Below are 19,962 nucleotides of genomic sequence, written 5' to 3' on the forward strand. Positions count from 1 at the left end.
TGGATCTTGGTCTCATTCATTTCAGGTTGTGTAAACCCTTTTATTGATTTCTTGTTCTGCTTACCATTTAGGAGATCTAGATATTAAAATAAAGGTAGAAAAAAAGAAAATAGCTGAGAGAGGGTCTGAGGGAGTTCTGGGTGAGGGAAGGTCTGAGAGTGTCGATGGAGCAAAAGAAAAGAAACATAAATAGGAGTAACTTCAAAAAAATAGAAATAAAAATAAAACAAAGGTAAGACCCTCCGCCACCTAGGCACTATTCCAGGCCACATTATCACCTCTACGTTCCTAGGTTTTTGGTTACTTTGGACCATAATTTTTTCATGACCCATCAAGGTCTGTCCATAGGATTCTGCCCAATGTTGTTTTTCCTGTGGATGCACTGGGAACCATGGCCTATCAGAAAGAAGCTACTCTTCAGGTGGGACCTCCTGCCCTTTTATCATTCACCAGAGCTCCAGTGCACAACAGGGGGCCCAGTGGAGGGATCACAAAGTGTGATGCTACCTGGAGCACGACAGGGGTTACAGCAGAGATGATTTCTTAAGAGACACTGGATAAAAGTTCATCTAATGTCTATATTTACGTTCTACTTTTCTCAGAATGCCTCTTTCTCTGTATATCAACATTACACTAGCCTTGGAATGGAAAAAAAAAGTAGAGACTTATGGTTCTGAAAATTCGTTACATTTTTATTATTTTTTTCGTTATTTTGACATAAAAAAATAAATCCTTCAGCCTATAAAGAATGCTACTTGTTTTCATATTGTTGTAAAGCAAACTTATAAGATAGGAACATCTGCTACCAGTTCAAAAGATGCCACATATAAAGTCACTATTTGGATTCAAACAAACATCAGGGTGAAGGGAACAAACATCTGTCTCCTGATTTTTCCATAATTTTACTAAATCATCAAGAGGAAAGCTAGTAGTGGGGATGTTACAAAATTATGCCAGAATTTGGTAATGATAGTGAACCGGCCACGCAAATCCAGCTAGGTCATGACCTTGTACAAATGCTCTACCTGATACCCTAACAAGCCGGGCTGGTAATGGATTTGAGTTATAATGTATAGATTCCTTTCAGTTACAGTTGCAAAGGAAGTGTTTAAATTCTTGAAGTAAGCTAGGAAGCAGGCTGCTGATCTGGATTTGCTCAGATGGAAAACACTTCCAGCAGGAGTCCAGTTGACAGGCTGTTGGAATCACCAGGCCTGTACTTGTCAGGTAGTTTCCGCCAGCTGATCAGGACACCATCTCCAAGTCTTTGATGATACATTTCAAGTTCTCACAGTAAAGCTGTGGCCATGGCTGCATTAGCTCTGCCTATCTTCTTTGATTTTTTTTTCTTTGATTTTTAATATCATTCTTTACCAGCTGTAGCAGCCACTGCTTGGTAAAACTTTGCCACAAAGTCTGGCTCACTGACCTCCAGCTGCCTGACAAATTCATTGCGTTCCTGCTCAGCCCAACCTCGAAACCACTGATCCCAAAGACGTAACTGGCACTCAAAGATACAAGGTGGTCGGTTTGCTCCAGACACACTAAGCTGCTCCAGACTTTCCAGCAATGGCTGTAATTTTCCTGGTACTGCCTTAGCTACCAGGTCCTGAAGGAAACGTTCACGCTGAGGACCTGACCAGCTGGCAAACCAGTGAAGAATACACTTCATCTCCTGGGAAGTGATGTAAGACATTGGAGGAGGAGAAGAGTTAGAAATATTGTCTGGTACTGGGGGTAAGGGAGAAGGGATGGAAAGCGGCATTGAAGAGGAAGACGATTCCAGTGGCATCCTGAAACATAAAAGCACTGTTATGTACTCTCTGGATAGAGCAACGAAAACAAAGCTTCCCAACAACATGGAAACTTACCACACTCAACCAGCATCTATTACTTTTCACCAATTTGGTTTACAGAAAAACAACAGGGTCCTTTGTTTATTATCCAACTACCTTACAGAAAGCACCCAAGAATAACTTCATTTCATATCTGCCAACTTTCCTCTTTTTCAAATCCATTACCCTCCCCAACCACTGCCTCCCTCCATCATTCCTACAAAGAATCTAAAAATAACCAAAGCATCCCTTGTTCATTCTGTCCCACCTAATTCTATGTTCTAGGTTGAGTAAAGAAAAAAATCAACGATTAATACTGGTCCAATATATCTTCCCTAAAATGAAAAAAAGGTATACATTTTTTAATTTACCAAGCAGCTGGTCAGGACCCAGATGCTAATCCTTTCTGAGCTATCAACAGTACGTTAAAAAAAAAAAAGAGAGAAAATCTTACACAGTGAAAGAGCCTTCTCTGCAATGTGCATGTAGCCTCTGAAATAAGAACTTTATAACTGTATTATTTTCTTACATTTCCTGTAAAGCATCAGGAAAAATTGAAGAGCAGAGTTAGTGAGGGTGCCTTGTCCAAAATGAGATAACAGAGTAAGAAAAACAGGAAAAGCAGCCAATTCTTTTTGAAGGACTGAGAAAACGGTCTAGTTGGTTTGCTGGCTTAGGGACCTAGCAAGTGTTATACTGCTGTGACAATTCATGTATGAACATTTTTCTTCGTGTTTAATAGAATACCTGTTGATGACCGGCCTTAGCATCACTAATGCAGCTGGTCAACCAGCTTAAATAGTTCTCAAATCCCACAGTTTGAATCTCGATGAAAACAAACTACTTGTTTACGACATATTTTACTGTTTGTGTTTCTTCTGTTCTAAGCTGGAGCGTTTCTACTGACAAAGAAACCCAGAAGCAATTACCATCAGTTCACTACCAAAACAGCTCAAGGAGGTTTCTTTTTCACAGTGGCCCTACAAGAAGCAATTCTTCCTAAAGGAATATTATTCTCTTATTCAGAGAAAGGGAGAACTTTTCCCGAGTCTTGCGACATAGCTTCAATGGCAAGTTCAAGTTCAATGATCAAGAACTGGTTCGTAGGCCAGGTCCAAAGACACTATGCTGCCACCTTCCACTTTGGAGGCCACGGAATCTGGCATTCCGAGGTCCCAAAGAGCAACACAGCCCTAGATGGGAGTGGCGGAGATTCGGAAGATGGGAGGCGGTAGCTGTATCCGTAGAAGAGTTGGAGGCTTGCCACACTAAGGGTAGCACGCAAACACTGAGTCTTGCCCGGCCCAAGGAGGGAGGTACTTCTACCCCGCTTACCTCCCCTTTTCTCTCACAGGGCACCCGGAGACCGCCACAACAGGGTTTAGACTCCAACTATCGCGGCCGCTTCCATGTTTCCTGAAAACCCTAAGGAGGGCCAACCCGGCAGCCCACGCACTTCCGGCCCCGGACCCGCCCCAAACACCCAAGTTCCACAGCGCCTCAGCCTTAGGGCCGGAGATAGCCGAATAATTCCGATTATGGCTAGGCCAGAGTCGACAGCTTCCGAACGGATTCGATTCAAAACCTCGGTAAGACGAAGAGAACCGAGCTCTGAAAGCAGGATGCGGGAGGCGGGGAGAGGCTGGGAGGCTGGAAAGAACCAATTGGTGCCGATGTGCAGACGGAAACACCCGAGCACTTCCGGAGGAACCCGGGGAGTTCTGAGTGGTAATCGAGGGGTTGACTATAGCAGTGGGCGGGGCCAACTCGGTACGTTCGAAGGGCGTTGGCGGAAATTACCGAAGATGCCCGAAGCCGTCGGGACGGACCCGAGTACCTCACGCAAGATGGCGGAGCTGGAGGAGGTGACTCTGGACGGGAAGCCTCTTCAGGCGCTGCGGGTGACCGACCTGAAGGCCGCACTGGAGCAGCGAGGCCTAGCCAAGAGCGGGCAGAAGAGTGCCCTGGTCAAGCGGCTCAAAGGGGTGAGGAGACGGCGTTGCCGGGGTGTCGGAGGGAAGCGGACCCGGTAGAGCCGAGTCTCTGCCGCGGCGCAGGCGCAGTGTCCGGGCTCGGCGCGAGCGAGCTCAGGCCGCCAGCGCGAGCCTCCGGATCCGCGCGCACGGTGGTTGGCGAGGCTCGCGCTGGAGTAGAAATAGCGCCGGTTCCCGCCTTAACGGTAGCGGCGCGAGCCCAAAATGGGAGGGTGCGCGCTACTCTCCTGGAGTGTCTTAAGCTCCTTCCTCGTTCCCCCACCCCCTCCTTGTTTGTGTCTGTGGTTTCGGCGCATGCGCTGCAGAAGGAGTTAAATCCCACTACAACCACCGGCGTTGCTGGCCTGAGGGGGGCGAGTTGGGCTGGGTCGGAGTTAGGGGTATAGTTGGCCGGAGGGGTTGATGGGGTTGGTTATTGGTATCCGAATGAATAGAATTGGGGTAGGGCAAAAATGTCTGCTTGACTAGGTTAGGAGGTGAGATGAAGAGAAGCCTTGATTTGAAGGGACTTGGTTAGCCAGAAGTGTATATTTTATAGGGCATCCTGAAGCAATTTGGGTGGATAAGAGTTTGGTGAATATTGATGAGAGAGGTGAGGTGGGCTGGTATGTATTGGGGATTTTGAATCTGCTTAAGTAGATTAGGGTGGGATTGCCAAGAGGTAGACGGATGAATTGGTGTGTTTATTTGGTGTAAATGGAGGGAAGGTGAGGATCTCCTGATTTTGATTTGCGTTAGTTAGGATACGTGACCACTAGTACGGTTTTGGGGGCTTCCCTGGTGGCTCAGAGGTTAAAGCGTCTGCCTCCAATGCGGGAGACCCGGGTTCGATCCCTGGGTCGGGAAGATTCCCCTGGAGAAGGAAATGGTAACCCACTCCAGTATTCTTGCCTGGAGAATCCCATAGACAGAGGAGCCTGGTAGGCTGCAGTCCACGGGGTCGCAGAGAGTCGGACACGACTGAGCGACTTCACTCACTCACTCACTCAGTACGGTTTTGGGCTGGGTTGGCTCAAGGGTTAAGTTGGCAGACCGTTGCTTATACTGAAGCTGACAGTTTCGTGTGTGTGTGTTTATAAATTTGGTAAATCTAGTTGCCACTCTTTTGGAAACAATACAAGTTCATTTGAGTAGATCTAATCCTGGGTAACTGATCAAATAATTCACTGAGGACAAAATCATGGTTTCATGTGTTTGAACCTGGTTTGAGTATTTGAAGTGAAGGGCCAGATTTAGAAGGAACACTAGTCAGAAGTGCAGAAGACAATAGCGATTGTAGTACTGTCAGATTTTATTGCATAGCCAGATTTCTTCAATATGCCTGCATTTTACATCTGTACATTTGGTAGCAGTAACCATGGCTACCTTTAAGGGTCTTCTGAAGAATGAGAACAGTATTAGTAAAGGGCATTTAGGTCCTTGGAAAAGTACAGTTTAAGTGTGTATGGTTAGTCATTGCATTTGATGAAGAGATTGGGGGAGGGGTATTTTTTGCTTTTGTTTTTCCTGGTTTCTGACTTTTGCCCTTCTCTATACCAGGCTCTAATGCTAGAAAATTTACAAAAACACTCAACCCCGCATGCTGCATTCCAGCCAAATTCCCAGGTAAGAAAGAAGATTCATTACCGGGGTGAACTCTGAATGCACAGAGACAGGGAAGGACATGATGTTGTATGTTTGGCGCTTGGTTTCTCACCAGTATTTTCCTAAGTTCCTTGGGTTGAAAATGTTTTCCTACTGGGACAATTGAATTCTAATAAAGAAGTCAAGAATCAGAAGAGCTCTAAGTTAATTTTTGATTCTTGAAATGGTGTGTGCAGAAAGATGTGGTTCCAGTTGATTAAGTGGAGTGCAAGGGTCTGAAGTCATTTATTTGACATTGATTTGAGAGAAGTAGTTGATGTCCTTGTAGATATGAAGTAGACAGTCACCATGGCAGTATAGGAAAATACCTCCTGATCCAAGAAGAATTCTTGTGTTGACATAAATTTTCCAAGAAATCAATCCTTTGGGGATCATCCACCATTATCAGTGTTAATATTAACTATGGAGTCATTCCTGAGCATTGTTACTTGCAGCAAGAAACTTAACCTTCGGAGACCTTGATTTCCTCAGTTTCCCTGTATCCGAGATGAGAAAAGGTTGAACTAGATCGATAGTTTTATAACTGCTGAGATTTTGTGGAGATGCTTTTGGAGGCTTCCCACAGGAAATTTCTTTCCAAGTGAGCAGCAGTTCGCATTTCCCCCCTAAGCTAGAATAGCATTGAGTTTCTGCATAAGATTTCTTTGAAAGAAACCATTCCCAGTTTTTTTTTTTTATGTTAGACTATGTAGTCTCTTAAGATTCTTTTCAGCTTTACCATTTCCTCATTATAGTGTGCCACGCACTTAAAGGAAAAATCCAGGTCTTTGTTAGTGCAACGGTGTGCAGCTTCAGTACTAGATGAAATCCCAAGATACTGTGGAAAAACAAGAGAGCTTTCCTACTCCCTTGTTATTAGCGTATTAAGCTGAAAGTATCATAATCTAACTAGCTTACAGAGGTTTAGTTAAGTATTTTAGCAAACATAAGAAACTGCATGTTAATCAGTTTACCATTCTATTCCTTTCACCCATTACATTTTTGTCTTTTTGTGCTTTTATTAACATAGGATTTTTGCAACAAATACTTACATTCTCTAATAACTTGCAACCCACACTTGATTAGTGTCCAATGACTATCAAGAGACTTATCTCTATTTTAGGTGAAAATAAACTTTTACCATCCTTAGGAAAGAAGACTAATGACATAAAAAGCATTCAGGTATTTTTCCTTTTTTGGAGTTATACTAAGACTTGCTAAGCAAGAAGGTTCTTGAGAGGAGGGCTTGTGAAGAAAAAGCTGAAGGGCTAAAGAGTGACATGGGACTCTTGGATTTTAAATATTGTCACGAAAGATTTCTTCTCACCCAAAGAAGATGAAGTTAGAACTCTGTCTATATGCTGAATGGACATCCCTTTTCTTAGTCTCTTGCTTTCCAGCTTTTTAAGTCTGATATTGAATTTTGGAGATGTTTAAATGTTTCCTGACTAGGTGGAGATTGATCTTTTGTGTCAACTAAAGATGAATTAGTATGAACTAGTGTTTTTTTCTCTTCAGTTTTTTATATTATTAAAAGGAAAAATTAGATATATGGTTTAGATTGTCTAAAAATTTAGTTTAAAAGACATAGTTTTATAGGAGTTTATTTCTTTTTAAATTATTTGTGCATCACTGGTTGGTTGGGAACTGAATATTTAAAATAAAAGATTATGTGTGCAGTTCCTCTTTTTGCCATCTTTTGTGAATCATAGGGCTATATATTTTGGTCCTCAGTTTAGGAGTAGCTTAGAAAAGGGCCCTCCAGTATTATCTTTCTTGGGTCCAGATATAATCCTTTGCTCCATGGAATTTTCTTCCTAGCCTTTTCCTGGTTTGCTTTTCTAGACTATCTTTTTCCATTTCTTCTGTGCAGATTGGTGAGGAAATGAGCCAGAACAGTTTTATAAAGCAGTATCTGGAAAAGCAGCAGGAGCTGCTTAGGCAGCGTTTGGAACGTGAAGCTCGAGAAGCTGCAGAACTTGAAGGTAAGTCCAGACTGTTGCTTCTCACATGGAGTCTTTCCTTCTTACTCCTGTCACCGAGTAGATGGGCCTATTTCACTTGGCAGTTTCAGGAATGTAAGTCAGGATGAAACTGCCACTTACTTGCTTTGGTAGTTTATGGATCCAAGTGAGTTACTCTTTACATTTTGTCAGGGAAGAAGACACTTAATTTGACTTAATCTTGTTAGAAGAGGATTCCTGCCAACAGGAAGAGTTATACGTAAATTAAGCTATCCTTTGACAGACTAGAAAAACCGGGGAGTTTTTCTCTTATGTACAGCGCTCTCTTTAGTATATAATCTGTATCCATGACTTTGCCTGACCTCCTTCACTCCTCTGCATATTCCCACATGCTGAGCCCTACACTCCCTCCCTGCCCCGACCCAATCTGTACTTTGCAGAAGCTTCAGCTGATTCGGAGGATGAGATGATCCATCCCGAGGGAGTGGCTTCCCTGCTGCCTCCTGACTTTCAGAGCAGCCTGGAGAGACCAGAGCTGGAGCTCAGCAGACATTCACCCAGTACGTATCTCCCTCCCCACTGTGCTGTTTTAACAATCTTGTGTAGTTGGTGGGGGGAGGTAGGTAGACCTCCTTTCATGCTAAGCTTCCATTAAAGTCTCAGGGCAGTTCTTTGACAGTGTTATTTGACATCTGTTTTTCATGGAAATTATGTCCTTTTTGAATTCTGCTTTCACCTCAATGTTGTGTTAACCTCTTAGAGTATTTTATAAGGCGGTCTGATTTTTCTTCTCACCTATATACCTCTCTAACTTCCTGTACTGTACCTCTGAATTTAGCAGGAGTCACAAGTCGTTTTCATCTCTTCACCAGTTGTATATGTTCTGTGTCCCACATCCAGTCATACTCCCAGATGGACATCTGCAGTTTATTAATTCATTCAGCAAGTTTTTACTGAGTGTCTATTATATGCTAGGCATGTGCTAGGCACCAAAAATGTAGTAAAAAGACAAGTCTCTGCTATAATGAAGCATACAGTCTAGTGAGCAGATGGACATTAAACAAATTATTACATAATTAACTAGAGTCATACTGTGTGCTGAGAGGCAATGCAGAGTATTATATGAGCATATTACAAGGAATTCAAACCTGATGTGTGGAATTGGTTCAGGCAGGGTTAATTTTTTCACATTTTAGAAAGCATTTTGCACCCACTTTTGCATAGTATCTCAAACAAAAATCTGTAAATACAGCCTTTGTCTTCTAGAAACTTACTTAAGTATACCTTTAGGAGAACGTGTATATAAGACATGTGGATAGTAGGTAGATAAAGGAAGCCAGTGTGTAAACTAACAAGTATTTTGAATAACTATTAATGTTAGTGGTCATGGGGACAGTGATGATTCCGTATTTTTAATATTTTTAGAATGCATGTTAGTTGTCAGTGTTCCTTCTCAAATAAAAATTAGCCAAAAAACTATGTATTGAGTTCTGCTGTATACATGTCTCCACGCTGGAATATGTGGTGGGGTGTCAGCACCTTGTACAGTCTGTTAGGGAGAGAGAAGACAATCACACATAAAGGTAACAATAGAAGATGGTATGTGTTAAGTAACATACGAGGAGTACAGACACACGTACTGTCAGAATTCGAAAGATGAAAAATTCACTGAGAACCAGAAAGATGATAGAGAGCTTTATTAAGGAGGTGTAGTATTTGAGCTGACCCTTAGAATAGGTAGGATTTGAGCTGGCACAGAAAAGACAAGAAGGTATTTTTAGGAAGGAACAGAGGCACGGGAATAGGAATGAAGGTGATATTTAATTTTAAAGGTAATGGAGGAACCATTGAAACTTCTTGATGGGAATATGATCTGATAAACTCTCTTGGAAAAGAGAGAACCTCTCTCTGGCCTAAATGTAATCTGAAGTGAAAATGAGGAATGTCCTGAAATAGATGAAGGTTTAAAAAGCAAATATTTAGAGTGAAGAAGGTGGCTAGTCTATTCAGTGCTTTGAGTCATCAGAAGGACTATGCCTGTGGCTATAATTGATGAGGGGAAAGAGGGGGTAGGTGAAAGGAAAGAGGTGAAAAATTCGAAATGAATGTAGTAAATTGTAGAGTGGTTTGGTGATTTAGTTGCTAAGTCGTGTTTGACTCTTTGTGATCCCATGGACTGGTAGCCCGCCAAGCTCCTCCGTCTATGGGATTTTCCAGGCAGGAATACTGGAGTGGGTTAAAACTGTACGGTGCAACTAACGATTGCTCTGTGTCTTGTTCAGTATACCCTGTCCATAAACTTTTCTACCTCTGACCTTGGCTAGAATATGAACTTCATTACAGATGGGGCATAAAATGTGGTCAGAGTCCTAAGTGGAGTGGTAGTTTTGGAGTTCTAGCAATGCTTGGTTGGATCAGTAGTAATGCCTGGAATTTACCCAGAAGTTAGGTTTGTTTCAGGTATACAGTGTCAGTCTGCCATAGGCCAGTAAACTATTAGGATTCCAGTTTATTTGTTAGCTTTGGATGTTTGGGGTTCCTTGTTGTGTAACATTTTGATTAAGGCTCCTAGTAACATACGTTGTTAATCAACAGTGGCACCTGAGGATTTTTTTTTTTTTTTTTGGATATTGTTTTTTAAGAATATGAATTCCTGGTCCCTGCCCCAAGAATCTCAAGGAGTGTAAGTCCTGAGACCTTAAACGTTTTTTAAAAGTCTGGTAGTTCTGTTGATGAACTCAGTTTATGAATGACTGCCGGAGTCCAACTCTAGCAGGCAGGGATTCAACCTGAAGAGATGAACGGCGTCGGCGATAAGACAGCCTCTCAATTTTCTATGGACTGCCTGTTTATTCCAAGTTTAAGATTCTCTTTTATACTTTTACAAAAGCATTAGGCCAGAGGTTTGACATTTTCAGTTCCCCCTCTCCCAGATTTATTATCTCTCTAAACCATTGTTGCTCTTCAGAGTTCCTGCTTCAGTGATTCTCTGGGAATCAGCCTTATCATCTATTGTCTACCTTCTCTAATGTGTCCTGTAGTTAACTTGTGATTACGTTGTAACTCATGCTACATTGCTCAGGTTACTACTTATCTTCCTAAGTCCTGTTTGCCCCTAACATCCTGAGCTCACTCTCTCTTAAAAAGGCTTCTAGCTATAGTGTTTCTAAAAATTCCTAACTTCTATAAGCTATAGTAAAATATGCTAACTTTACAACATTCCTTAAATCTTTAACTTCTAACTGTTTTAATTATTTCTAAGCCCTAAATTCAGTAAACTCCTTTGCCATAAACATTGTCCTTGCAAATAGGCTTCAGATATCAATCTCTCCCATGGCCTCAAGCTGCGGCCTATGTGCTCATCCTGGAACACTTTTTTATAAAAGTCCTTGAACAAATGTCAATGATTAACTTTATGAATTATTTTCAGAGCAATGCTACAGAAGGCTTGATGCCTTCTCATGCTCCTCTCAAGAACAATAAGCACCTTAATATTCCTTTTCAGTCAACTCAGCTGACGAGAGGAAAAGACAAGTCAGAATTACAAGGCCTAACTCCTTCATCCCGGGAACCGTGCCTGCGGAATGAGGAGAAGGGGCTGGGAACCGTGCCTCCATTTTGTCAGTAATGCGTAACGTGGCTCCCGACATCTCCCCCTTTTTTATTTTTTAGGGCATAGGTATGAAACTCAGTAGATAGAGCAGAGACATTTCGGCTGACTATTCTGAAAAGGCACAGGGCCATTACACAAATCAGAATTAACAGGCATAAGCACATGGCCACATTAATCATTATTGTAGAAAAGGATCCATGGGAAAGATACCCCTCCAGATTTTCAAAGAGGCAATTAGAAAGCCATTGAAAGGAAAAGTCAGACTCCGCCTGCTTCATATTCTGAATATCCTGGTGTAACTTAGAAATGTCAGTACTAAAATCTGAATAAGATTTCAGACATGTAAAATATGATTTCTAATGCGTTCCTAAGAGAGCATGGACTCATTCACTTGTAGAGGGGTAACGCACGTCCATTTAAATTCAGCATGGCACCTTAAAGACAATTTAATTTTTAAATTTGTAATTTCTTGCCCTGTAAGCAGGACTGTTTCTTCTAAAGCATTGACCTTATTTTCTATTTTCTTATCTATAATTTCCTGCATAGTAAGAGCTACGGAGACATTTTTGGACAGCGGATCGACAAACGAGGCCGTATGCACTTCTTTTGACAGGGCAACAGCAGAGACCGTAACTGATGCAATTGTGGCAATCAAGGCAGTTATTCCCACAACCAGAGCTGCAATGAATCTCTTAGGTCGAGAAATTAAGCCATTAAGTTCATATAAAACTTCCAATGCATAATCATCAAACCATTGTCCCTCTAATTTTACAGGAACCATCAAATATGGTGGTTGCTTTACAATCATCACAGCCTTGTAATTATTATGATCATTCCCATCAACACAATTTGATATAAAACAATTCACATATATAACATTGTAAACAGTTTTTCCTTCAGAAACTTCAAATCACTCTGATTTCTGGCCCACAGAAAGGCCTAGGGAGAATGTACACAGGCCCGTACAATATATCTTTGTTCATTTAAAGGTCTATGTAAAATCACAGGTGCCATGGCAGCCAGTGCTTTCCATAACTCAGGCTGCATGGGACCCGTTCCGTCAAAGCTCACTAGAGGAGGAACCCGTCCATTGGCATGCCACCTAGTGATCACTAAAGGCATAGGGAGAAATGAATTATTCCATGTGGACCTATAAGGCTCTACATAAATCAAGCCCCGTCGTTGATTCAAAAGATAGGGGCACCCCCAGTTGGTCAGAAAATGTCTGGTGGCAGCAATGGGAATAGATAACTTTATGACGTACATGCATTCTTTCCAATGAGGAAAGCCAGAAATTCTGCTTATGCTTTCCCAGGCCTGTAGTCCTTGTTCATCAGAGTCCAAAGTGGGGAGTGCACAGCTCAGATAGTCCTTTAAATGAGGGGCTGCCTTTTTTAAGGCTTCAAATAGTCTTTCTTGCACCCCCGGCATCAGCAGTTATAAAGACCAAAAGTCTTTCTTGCCATCGCTTCTCGGAGAATCAGTGAGCATGCCTTTCAAGGAAGTGCTAATGCATCCATTCAAAACTGGAGCTGCTGCTTGTAGAGAGGAAGGTATGGCAAAGCAAATAGGTGGATAAATGGACACCTGAAAAGTTGAAGGGAGTGCTGACTGCTGTTTTAGCATTATTAGGATAGATGGAAGCCCCACCCAAAAGAAGAGTATCATTAACAAAAACACGAATGGGCTCATTCATCCAATCAACAGGCTGGAAAGAAGGTGGATTAGGCAAATAGGCTCAGTGAACTTTTTCTGAGCTGGAGGGCCTGACAAGCCAACACAGCAAGCATAGCCACAAACATTATCATAGGAGTGGCCTCGTATCTCCCCCTTTCTATTAATTCTTCAGCCCGCTGAGCGAGATGTTTTAGCTGGCCCCACGTTGGTACCGTGCTGGAAGTGGTTGTTTAAGTACGATGACGGTGACGAGGTGGGGCAGAATACTGTTGAACTCGATCAACATGTGTCTCCTGAAGTGCCAGGTGCCTGAAGCGATCAGGCGAAGGGTCACTCTCCCTTTGGCGTTTCCTTGGCTCCCTCAGGTTTGGACTCGACGAGCTTCTGGTCTCCCCATCTTTCCTTGGTCCCGGACTCCAGGCCTTCAGAGATTTTAGTAACCTCAGGGGTCCAAACAGGAGAAGTAGAATCCTGTGGAAGCACACAAGTATACCCTCTCCCACAAGTTAGCAGTGTATCTGGCCCTTTCCACTCTCCTGTAAGGAGGTCTTTTCACTTAACTAGAGGCCGAGTCTTAGCCCCTTCAGGAGTCCAGTGTCTTGTCATTGCAGTCTGTCCCTGTGTGTCCACATTTTAAATGATTAATTACAAACAAAGCATGGTGTAAAACATGATATGGAGGGGAATATTTAAATTTTCCCTGTCTTAATTTAGCTATCTGACTTTTTAAAGTCTGGTGTGCCCTCTCCACTATGGCTTGGCCTTGGGGATTATAAGGTATTCCTGTTGAATGTACTATGGAAAATTGTTGACAACATCTCTTAAAAGCAGCAGAAGTATAAGCTGGGGCATTATCTGTTTTTATCTGTTCAGGGAGTCCTATTTGGGAAAAGCACTGAAACAAGTGCTGAGTTACATCTCTTGTTGCTTCACCTGATCTAGCAGAGGCTGTAATAACATGAGAAAAGGTATCTACGGTAACAACCACAAAGGACAGGTTTCCAAAGGCCAGGATATGAGTTAACGTCCATTTGCCAGAGAGCATTAGGCCTAAGGCCTTGGGGATTTACTCCTAATGGTGGAGATGGATTAAATGTTGGACAGTTTGGACATAACTATTTGTCTAGCTGCTTCCCTAGGGATATGAAATTCATACCTTAAACCAGCTGCATTTTGATGATGAATTTTGTGAGAATTTTTGGCCTTGTCAATCTTTTCATGTAAGTTTAAAGCAATTACTTTAGTTAATGCATCTGCCAAAGCATTTCCCTCATGCAAAGGGCCGGGCAAGCCAGAATAGGCTCTCATATGTCCCACAAAATATTTTTTATCTCTATGTTTAATCTCCTTCAGTAAATCAGATAACAAGGAGAAGATGGTAGTTTTATTTTCCGGAATATTAGCAGTCTCAATATGAGGAAACAACCCTACAATATATCGGGAGTCAGTCAAAAGATTGAAGATACGGTGTCTCAAATGTTGAAAAGCCCAGATAACCGCCTTTAACTCAGCTCTCTGGGCTGATGTCTCTTCAATTACCTGAACATGGGATTTTCCATCAATAATTGTGACTGCTTTACCATTAGCGGAACCATCTGTGAAAACTAAAATTGCCCCTTCCAAAGGTTGAATAGAAAATTTCTTCGGAAAAATTACTGGATGTGTTTTCAAAAAATGCAACGGGGCTTGAGGGTAAATGAAACAAAATTTGACCCCTGAAATCTATCAAGGCAACTTGCCAATCATCATTATTTTGTAAAAGAAATTATAATTGATCTTTATTGAATGGAATCACTATACTTGTTACTTCTCTTTGAAAAAGTTTCACACTTCTTTTTTTACCTTTTATAATTAATTCTGTCACCAAGCTGGGATAAGATAAAACTGTTTTTCTTGGGGTCATTGGTAGATGGAGCCAGTGGGCCTTCTTGCCACAAGCATCCTGTAGGTGGATGCTCTGTGGCGAGAATAATTAAATCCCATCCTCTGGTAATATTAATCCTAATTAACTGATCATTTAAAGCTTCATCCACTTTAACAAGAGCCTCACTAGTCAACTTTCTCTTAGAACTGGGATTAGGATCACTTTAAGCAATCAAAGGCTTTCAATCTGCAGTAGTCAGTTTTAAATGTGGGCATATCCAATTAATATCCCCTAATAATTTCTGGAAATCATTTAAAGTTAGTAAACATCTCAGCTGCAAAGGGGCATGACTCATGGTATGGGTATTTAATACCCTCCCTAAATGAGAAAAAGGAGGATTTACTTGTATCTTATCTGGAGCTATCTTTAAACCCCAGCTTTTCAAGGCCTCAATCAATTCAGATAAAATTTGTTGTAACAAGGTTCTGTCCTTATGAGCTGCCAAAATATCATCCATATAATATATCAAATATAGATCTTTATACTTTGCTCTAACATTTTGCACCACTTGGTCTACAAATTTCTGACACAACGTGGGGACATTTTTCATTCCCTGAGTCAAAACCTTCCATTGAAACCTTCTATAGGGCTGTTTAAAATTAGCTAAAGGGAGACTGAAGGCAAACCGCTTACCATGTTGGACAGCTAGGGGAATGGTAAAGAAACAATCCTGTAGATTTTTTTTTTTTTTTTCCTGTAGATCTTTTAACTATCACATTATACTGAAAAGCCCAGCCACTGGGGAAGGGAGGCCCTCTGGAGGGCCCCCATGTCTTCCATAGTTGTATTTATAGCTCTCAAATCTTGTAACAATCTCCATTTTCCTGATTTTAATAACAAAAATAGGAGTATTCCAGGGGCTATTAGAAGGCTATATATGGCCAGCTGTCAATTGTCCCATAACTAAATCCTCAGCTGCCTGGAACTTTTCAGCTGTTAAAGGCCATTGCTCCACCCATACCAGATCATCAGATTTCCAGGTAATAGGGTTGGCAGCAAGGCAACAGCCTCTAGGATAAATTTGAATATCCCAGACCTTCTCTGTTCTTGTTAGGAACCACCTCTAATGGTGAAACAATTTTCTGCTGATCTTTACCAAGCCCCTTACCAGGATTATACCTCATTTGCAGCATTTGATTTGTAACCTTTTCATCTGGGCTATATAAAAGCATCCCATCTGAGATAATGTATCTCTCCCCCATAAGGAAAAAGGTAGTGAAGGAACCACATATGGACATAAAGTGCCTTGTGCCCCCTTCTCATCTGACCATGTCAAAATTTGTGAGCTCTTAGCAACCGAGGGCACTGACCCTATTCCTACCAGGCCGGCAACTGGTCAAGCGTGTCGGCCAGGATGAGGGCCAATCTTTTCCAGCAATGTAAGAGACGTCTGCTCCAGTATCTAACAGCCCTGACATTTTATTCCCTTGAATTAAAAGATCTTTTAAAGGCCTCGGTTCAGTTGAGTTCAGTCTCTCAGTCATGTCCAACTCTGTGACCCCATGAGTCGCAGCATGCCAGGCCTTCCTGTCTATCACCAACTCCCGGAGTTCACTCAGACTTATGTCCATCGAGTCAGTGATACCATCCAGCCATCTCATCCTTTGTCGTCCCCTTCTCCTCCTGCCCCCAATCCCTCCCAGCATCAGAGTCTTTTCCAATGAGTCAGCTCTTCGCATGAGGTGGCCAGAGTACTGGAGTTTCAGCTTTAGCATCATTCCTTCTAAAGAAACCCCAGGGCTGATCTCGTTCAGAATGGACTGGTTAGATCTCCTTGCAGTCCAAGAGACTCATGAGTCTTCTCCACCGCCACTGTTCAAAAGCATCAATTCTTCGGCACTCAGCCTTCTTCACAGTCCAACTCTCACATCCATACATGACCACAGGAAAAACCATAGCCTTGACTAGACGGACCTTAGTCGGCAAAATGATGTCTCTGCTTTTGAATATGCTATCTAGGTTGGTCATAACTTTTCTTCCAAGGAGTAAGCGTCTTTTAATTTCATGGCTGCAGTCACCATCTGCAGTGACTTTGGAGCCCCAAAAAATAAAGTCTGACACTGTTTCCACTGTTTCCCCATCTATTTCCCATGAAGTGATGGGACCAGATGCCATGATCTTAGTTTTCTGAATGTTGAGCTTTACGCCAACTTTTTCACTCTCCACTTTCACTTTCATCAAGAGGCTTTTGAGTTCCTCTTCACTTTCTGCCATAAGGGTGGTGTCATCTGCATATCTGAGGTTATTGATACTTCTCCCGGCAATCTTGATTCCAGCTTGTGTTTCTTCCAGTCCAGCGTTTCTCATGATGTACTCTGCATAGAAGTTAAATAAGCAGGGTGACAATATACAGCCTTGACGTACTCCTTTTCCTATTTGGAACCAGGCTGTTGTTCCATGTCCAGTTCTAACTGTTGCTTCCTGACCTGCATACAGATTTCTCAAGAGGCAGGTCAGGTGGTCTGGTATGTCCATCTCTTTCAGAATTTTCCACAGTTTATTGTGATCCACACAGTCAAAGGCTTTGGCATAGTCAATAAAGCAGAAATAGATGTTTTTCTGGAACTCTCTTGCCTTTTCCATGATCCAGCAGATGTTGGCAATTTGATCTCTGGTTCCTCTGCCTTTTCTAAAACCAGCTTGAACATCAGGAAGTTCACGGTTCAAGCTATAATTTCCTGCACCCAAAAAGCTAGATCACTAGTTCCAAATCCTCTGTGGCCCCTAGCTTGAGAAGTCAAGGTTTTTCCTGTCTGATAATAAGCTAAAAGCAAAAGCTGTGCTATTCTTTGATCTTTATTAATTAGCAGAATCTACTACACCAGGCACCACCTAACGTTAAAAAAGCGAGCTACATCCTAGCACATGTCCTACAATGCCCTCAGGTAGGGGGCCGCCACTCCTTTGGAATCTGAGTAACCAGCACGTCAGGGGTTAATATTGTTGTGGTGGTGGAACTGAGGTCCAGTCCTGCGCTACCTGGGGTTGATTGGCATGGCTTGTCCCTGCTTGGCAGGACATTGCTGGCAAAAATGCCCCATTTGGCCACAAGAAACATTTTCTATTTGTAGAATCCTTTCCATTAGGATTAATCTTTTTTTTTTTTAAGCCTGGGTCAGGCCCCCCTGAGGGGGTTTTCTCCAAGGAGCAAGCTCTATATATTGTGCATGTGTCTGCTTTAAAAGCTCCTTTGTTTCAAAAAAAAAAAACACAAACCTCTTTCTCAGCCTTAGGCAATGCTCTGGGAGGCTTTGGAGGCAAAGTTGGGAGCTCCTGGGTCCTGGGAGGCACAAGTGGAGGTGGTGGTGGTCGCCTTAAGTCAGAAAGTGGTGGATAAATTTTTAAAGGTTTGCGTAGAGGGGGAGGGGGCTCGCCAGGGCACCCGGCCGCAGCGTCCTGTAAGCCCTCTCCTTCCTCGGGAGGTAGAGCACAGTCTCCCTCCTTTTCTTCGTCAATGGCAGAAAATATGATCTGCGCAGAAGGTGGAGACCCACCACCATCCACCGTTGTAGCCTCCCCCTTAGGCTGTCTAACAGCCTCATGACAGGAGTCTAGGACATTTCTGATCACATTCCACAGAGCAGAAGCATCTACAGGAACCTTTTCTGGCCCATGCAAAGTATAAAAGAAATGTAGAAATTTAGACAGTCTTGCTGTCCTTACTTTAACGCCTCTCTGGGCTAACATATGAAGTAATATTTCAATAAACATTTGTCTATTCTTAGATGGAGAGAAACCCATTCTTCTAGAAAATATTCTTACTGATTCTGTACCCTCCTCACCCTGCCTAAACTGCAGAGGGGTGCCAGCCACCCACAGGTACAATCCTAACCGTCCCGCATTACAATCTCAAATTACTTACTCTTCAGTGTCCCCTCTTCTGGGCGCCACTTCCCAGAGTCCAACTCCAGCAGGCAGGGATGAAACTTGAAGAGATGAACGGTGTTGGCGATGAGACAGCCTCTCAATTTTCTATGGACTGCCTGTTTATTCCAAGTTTAAGATTCTCTTTTATACTTTTACAAAAGCATTAGGCCAGAGGTTTGACATTTTCAGTTCCCCCTCTCCCAGATTTATTATCTTCATAAATCAAACAGAGTTCCTGCTTCAGTGATTCTCTGGGAATCAGCCTTTCTTCCTAAGTCCTGTGTGCCCCTAACATCCTGAGCTCACTATCTCTTAAAAAGGCTTCTAGCTATAGTGTCTCTAAAAATTCCTAACTTCTATAAGCTATAGTAAAATATGCTAACTTCACAACATTCCTTAAATCTTTAACTTCTAACTGTTTTAATTATTTCTAAGCCCTAAATTCAGTAAACTCCTTTGCCATAAACATTGTCCTTGCAAATAGGCTTCAGATATCTGTCCCTCCCATGGCCTCAGGCTGCGGCCTATGTGCTCATCCTGGAACACCTTTTTGTAAAAGTCCTTGAACAAATGCCAGTGATTAACTTTATGAATTATTTTCAGAGCAATGCTACAGAAGGCTTGATGCCTTCTCATGCTCCTCTCAAGAACAGTAAGCACCTTAATATTCCTTTTCAGTCAACTCAGCTGACGAGAGGAAAAGACAAGTCAGAATTACAAGGCCTAACTCCTTCATCCCAGGAACTGTGCCTGCGGAATGAGGAGAGGGGGCTGGGGGCCGTGCCTCCATTTTGTCAGTAATGCCTAACGCGGCTCCCGACAAATGACTAAGTGAAAGAATAGCTTTTCAGTGTTACAGTTAATCAAGATCCTTGCTTATACTCCAGCAGCCTCCCATTCATGTCCTATAGACACAGTCCCAAATAGGAAGAAAGGATTGGTTTATAAACTCCTCCCTGGCTCCCCTTCTTGACTTCTTACCTCCCCACCAGTTTCTTCAGAATTTTCTGCCCTCTATAATCAGAGGTTGCCTGGATTCCCTTCTAGGTCATAACTGGTTTTATGGAAGTCTTTATTATCTTCAGTTTGTTTTTTTTTTTTAAGAAGAGACCACACTCGGAAGATTAGGAAAAATACTAAAACATTAAAAAATGGGCAGTCAGAATATGGATTGATTAGCAAAGGTACGAACGACCCCAAGGGGTTTTAACCAGCCTATGGCTTACAAAGCATTTAGCCCTTATTCCTATTTCTTGTGTTAAATCTGGATGCTGAGATTCCACAGAAATGTTAGATAAGTTACTTATACAACAAACATGAGTCAGATTTAGGTTTGGCATCCTTTTCTTAATTTCTGCTGCTTATTCATACCCAAGGATACCATTTGGCTGCAGGCTTTGCTGTGATCTCTATAGCTCTTAGGTCCTGCAGATCCTACCGAGGGATTTGTTTTCCAGGATGAAGA

The 19,962-nt window shown here is 42.3% G+C and overlaps 2 protein-coding genes across 8 annotated transcripts in view; one reads left to right on the forward strand and one right to left on the reverse strand.

Annotated features, from left to right (window-relative positions):
• Positions 1-671: 671 nt before the first annotated feature.
• On the reverse strand, positions 672-3,614 carry C7H14orf119 (chromosome 7 C14orf119 homolog). The gene is made up of 2 exons (XM_070292467.1): positions 3,171-3,614; positions 672-1,793 (listed from the first exon to the last, which is right to left on the reverse strand). The coding sequence occupies exon 2, from the start codon at positions 1,790-1,792 to the stop codon at positions 1,364-1,366; it is 429 nt and encodes a 142-aa protein (XP_070148568.1). The 5' UTR covers position 1,793; positions 3,171-3,614; the 3' UTR covers positions 672-1,363.
• The window catches only part of ACIN1 (apoptotic chromatin condensation inducer 1), a 39,502-nt gene continuing 22,734 nt past the window's right edge, over positions 3,195-19,962 (forward strand). For all 7 annotated transcript variants that reach the window (XM_069595722.1, XM_069595724.1, XM_069595723.1 and 4 more), the window contains exons 1-4: positions 3,195-3,820; positions 5,369-5,434; positions 7,326-7,437; positions 7,857-7,976. In XM_069595722.1, coding sequence (XP_069451823.1) covers positions 3,245-3,820; positions 5,369-5,434; positions 7,326-7,437; positions 7,857-7,976 — 874 coding nt within the window. In that variant the 5' untranslated portion in view covers positions 3,195-3,244. The remainder of the gene's footprint in view (positions 3,821-5,368; positions 5,435-7,325; positions 7,438-7,856; positions 7,977-19,962) is intronic.

Source organism: Ovis canadensis, chromosome 7, assembly GCF_042477335.2.
Source record: "Ovis canadensis isolate MfBH-ARS-UI-01 breed Bighorn chromosome 7, ARS-UI_OviCan_v2, whole genome shotgun sequence".
Lineage (NCBI taxonomy): Eukaryota > Metazoa > Chordata > Mammalia > Artiodactyla > Bovidae > Ovis > Ovis canadensis.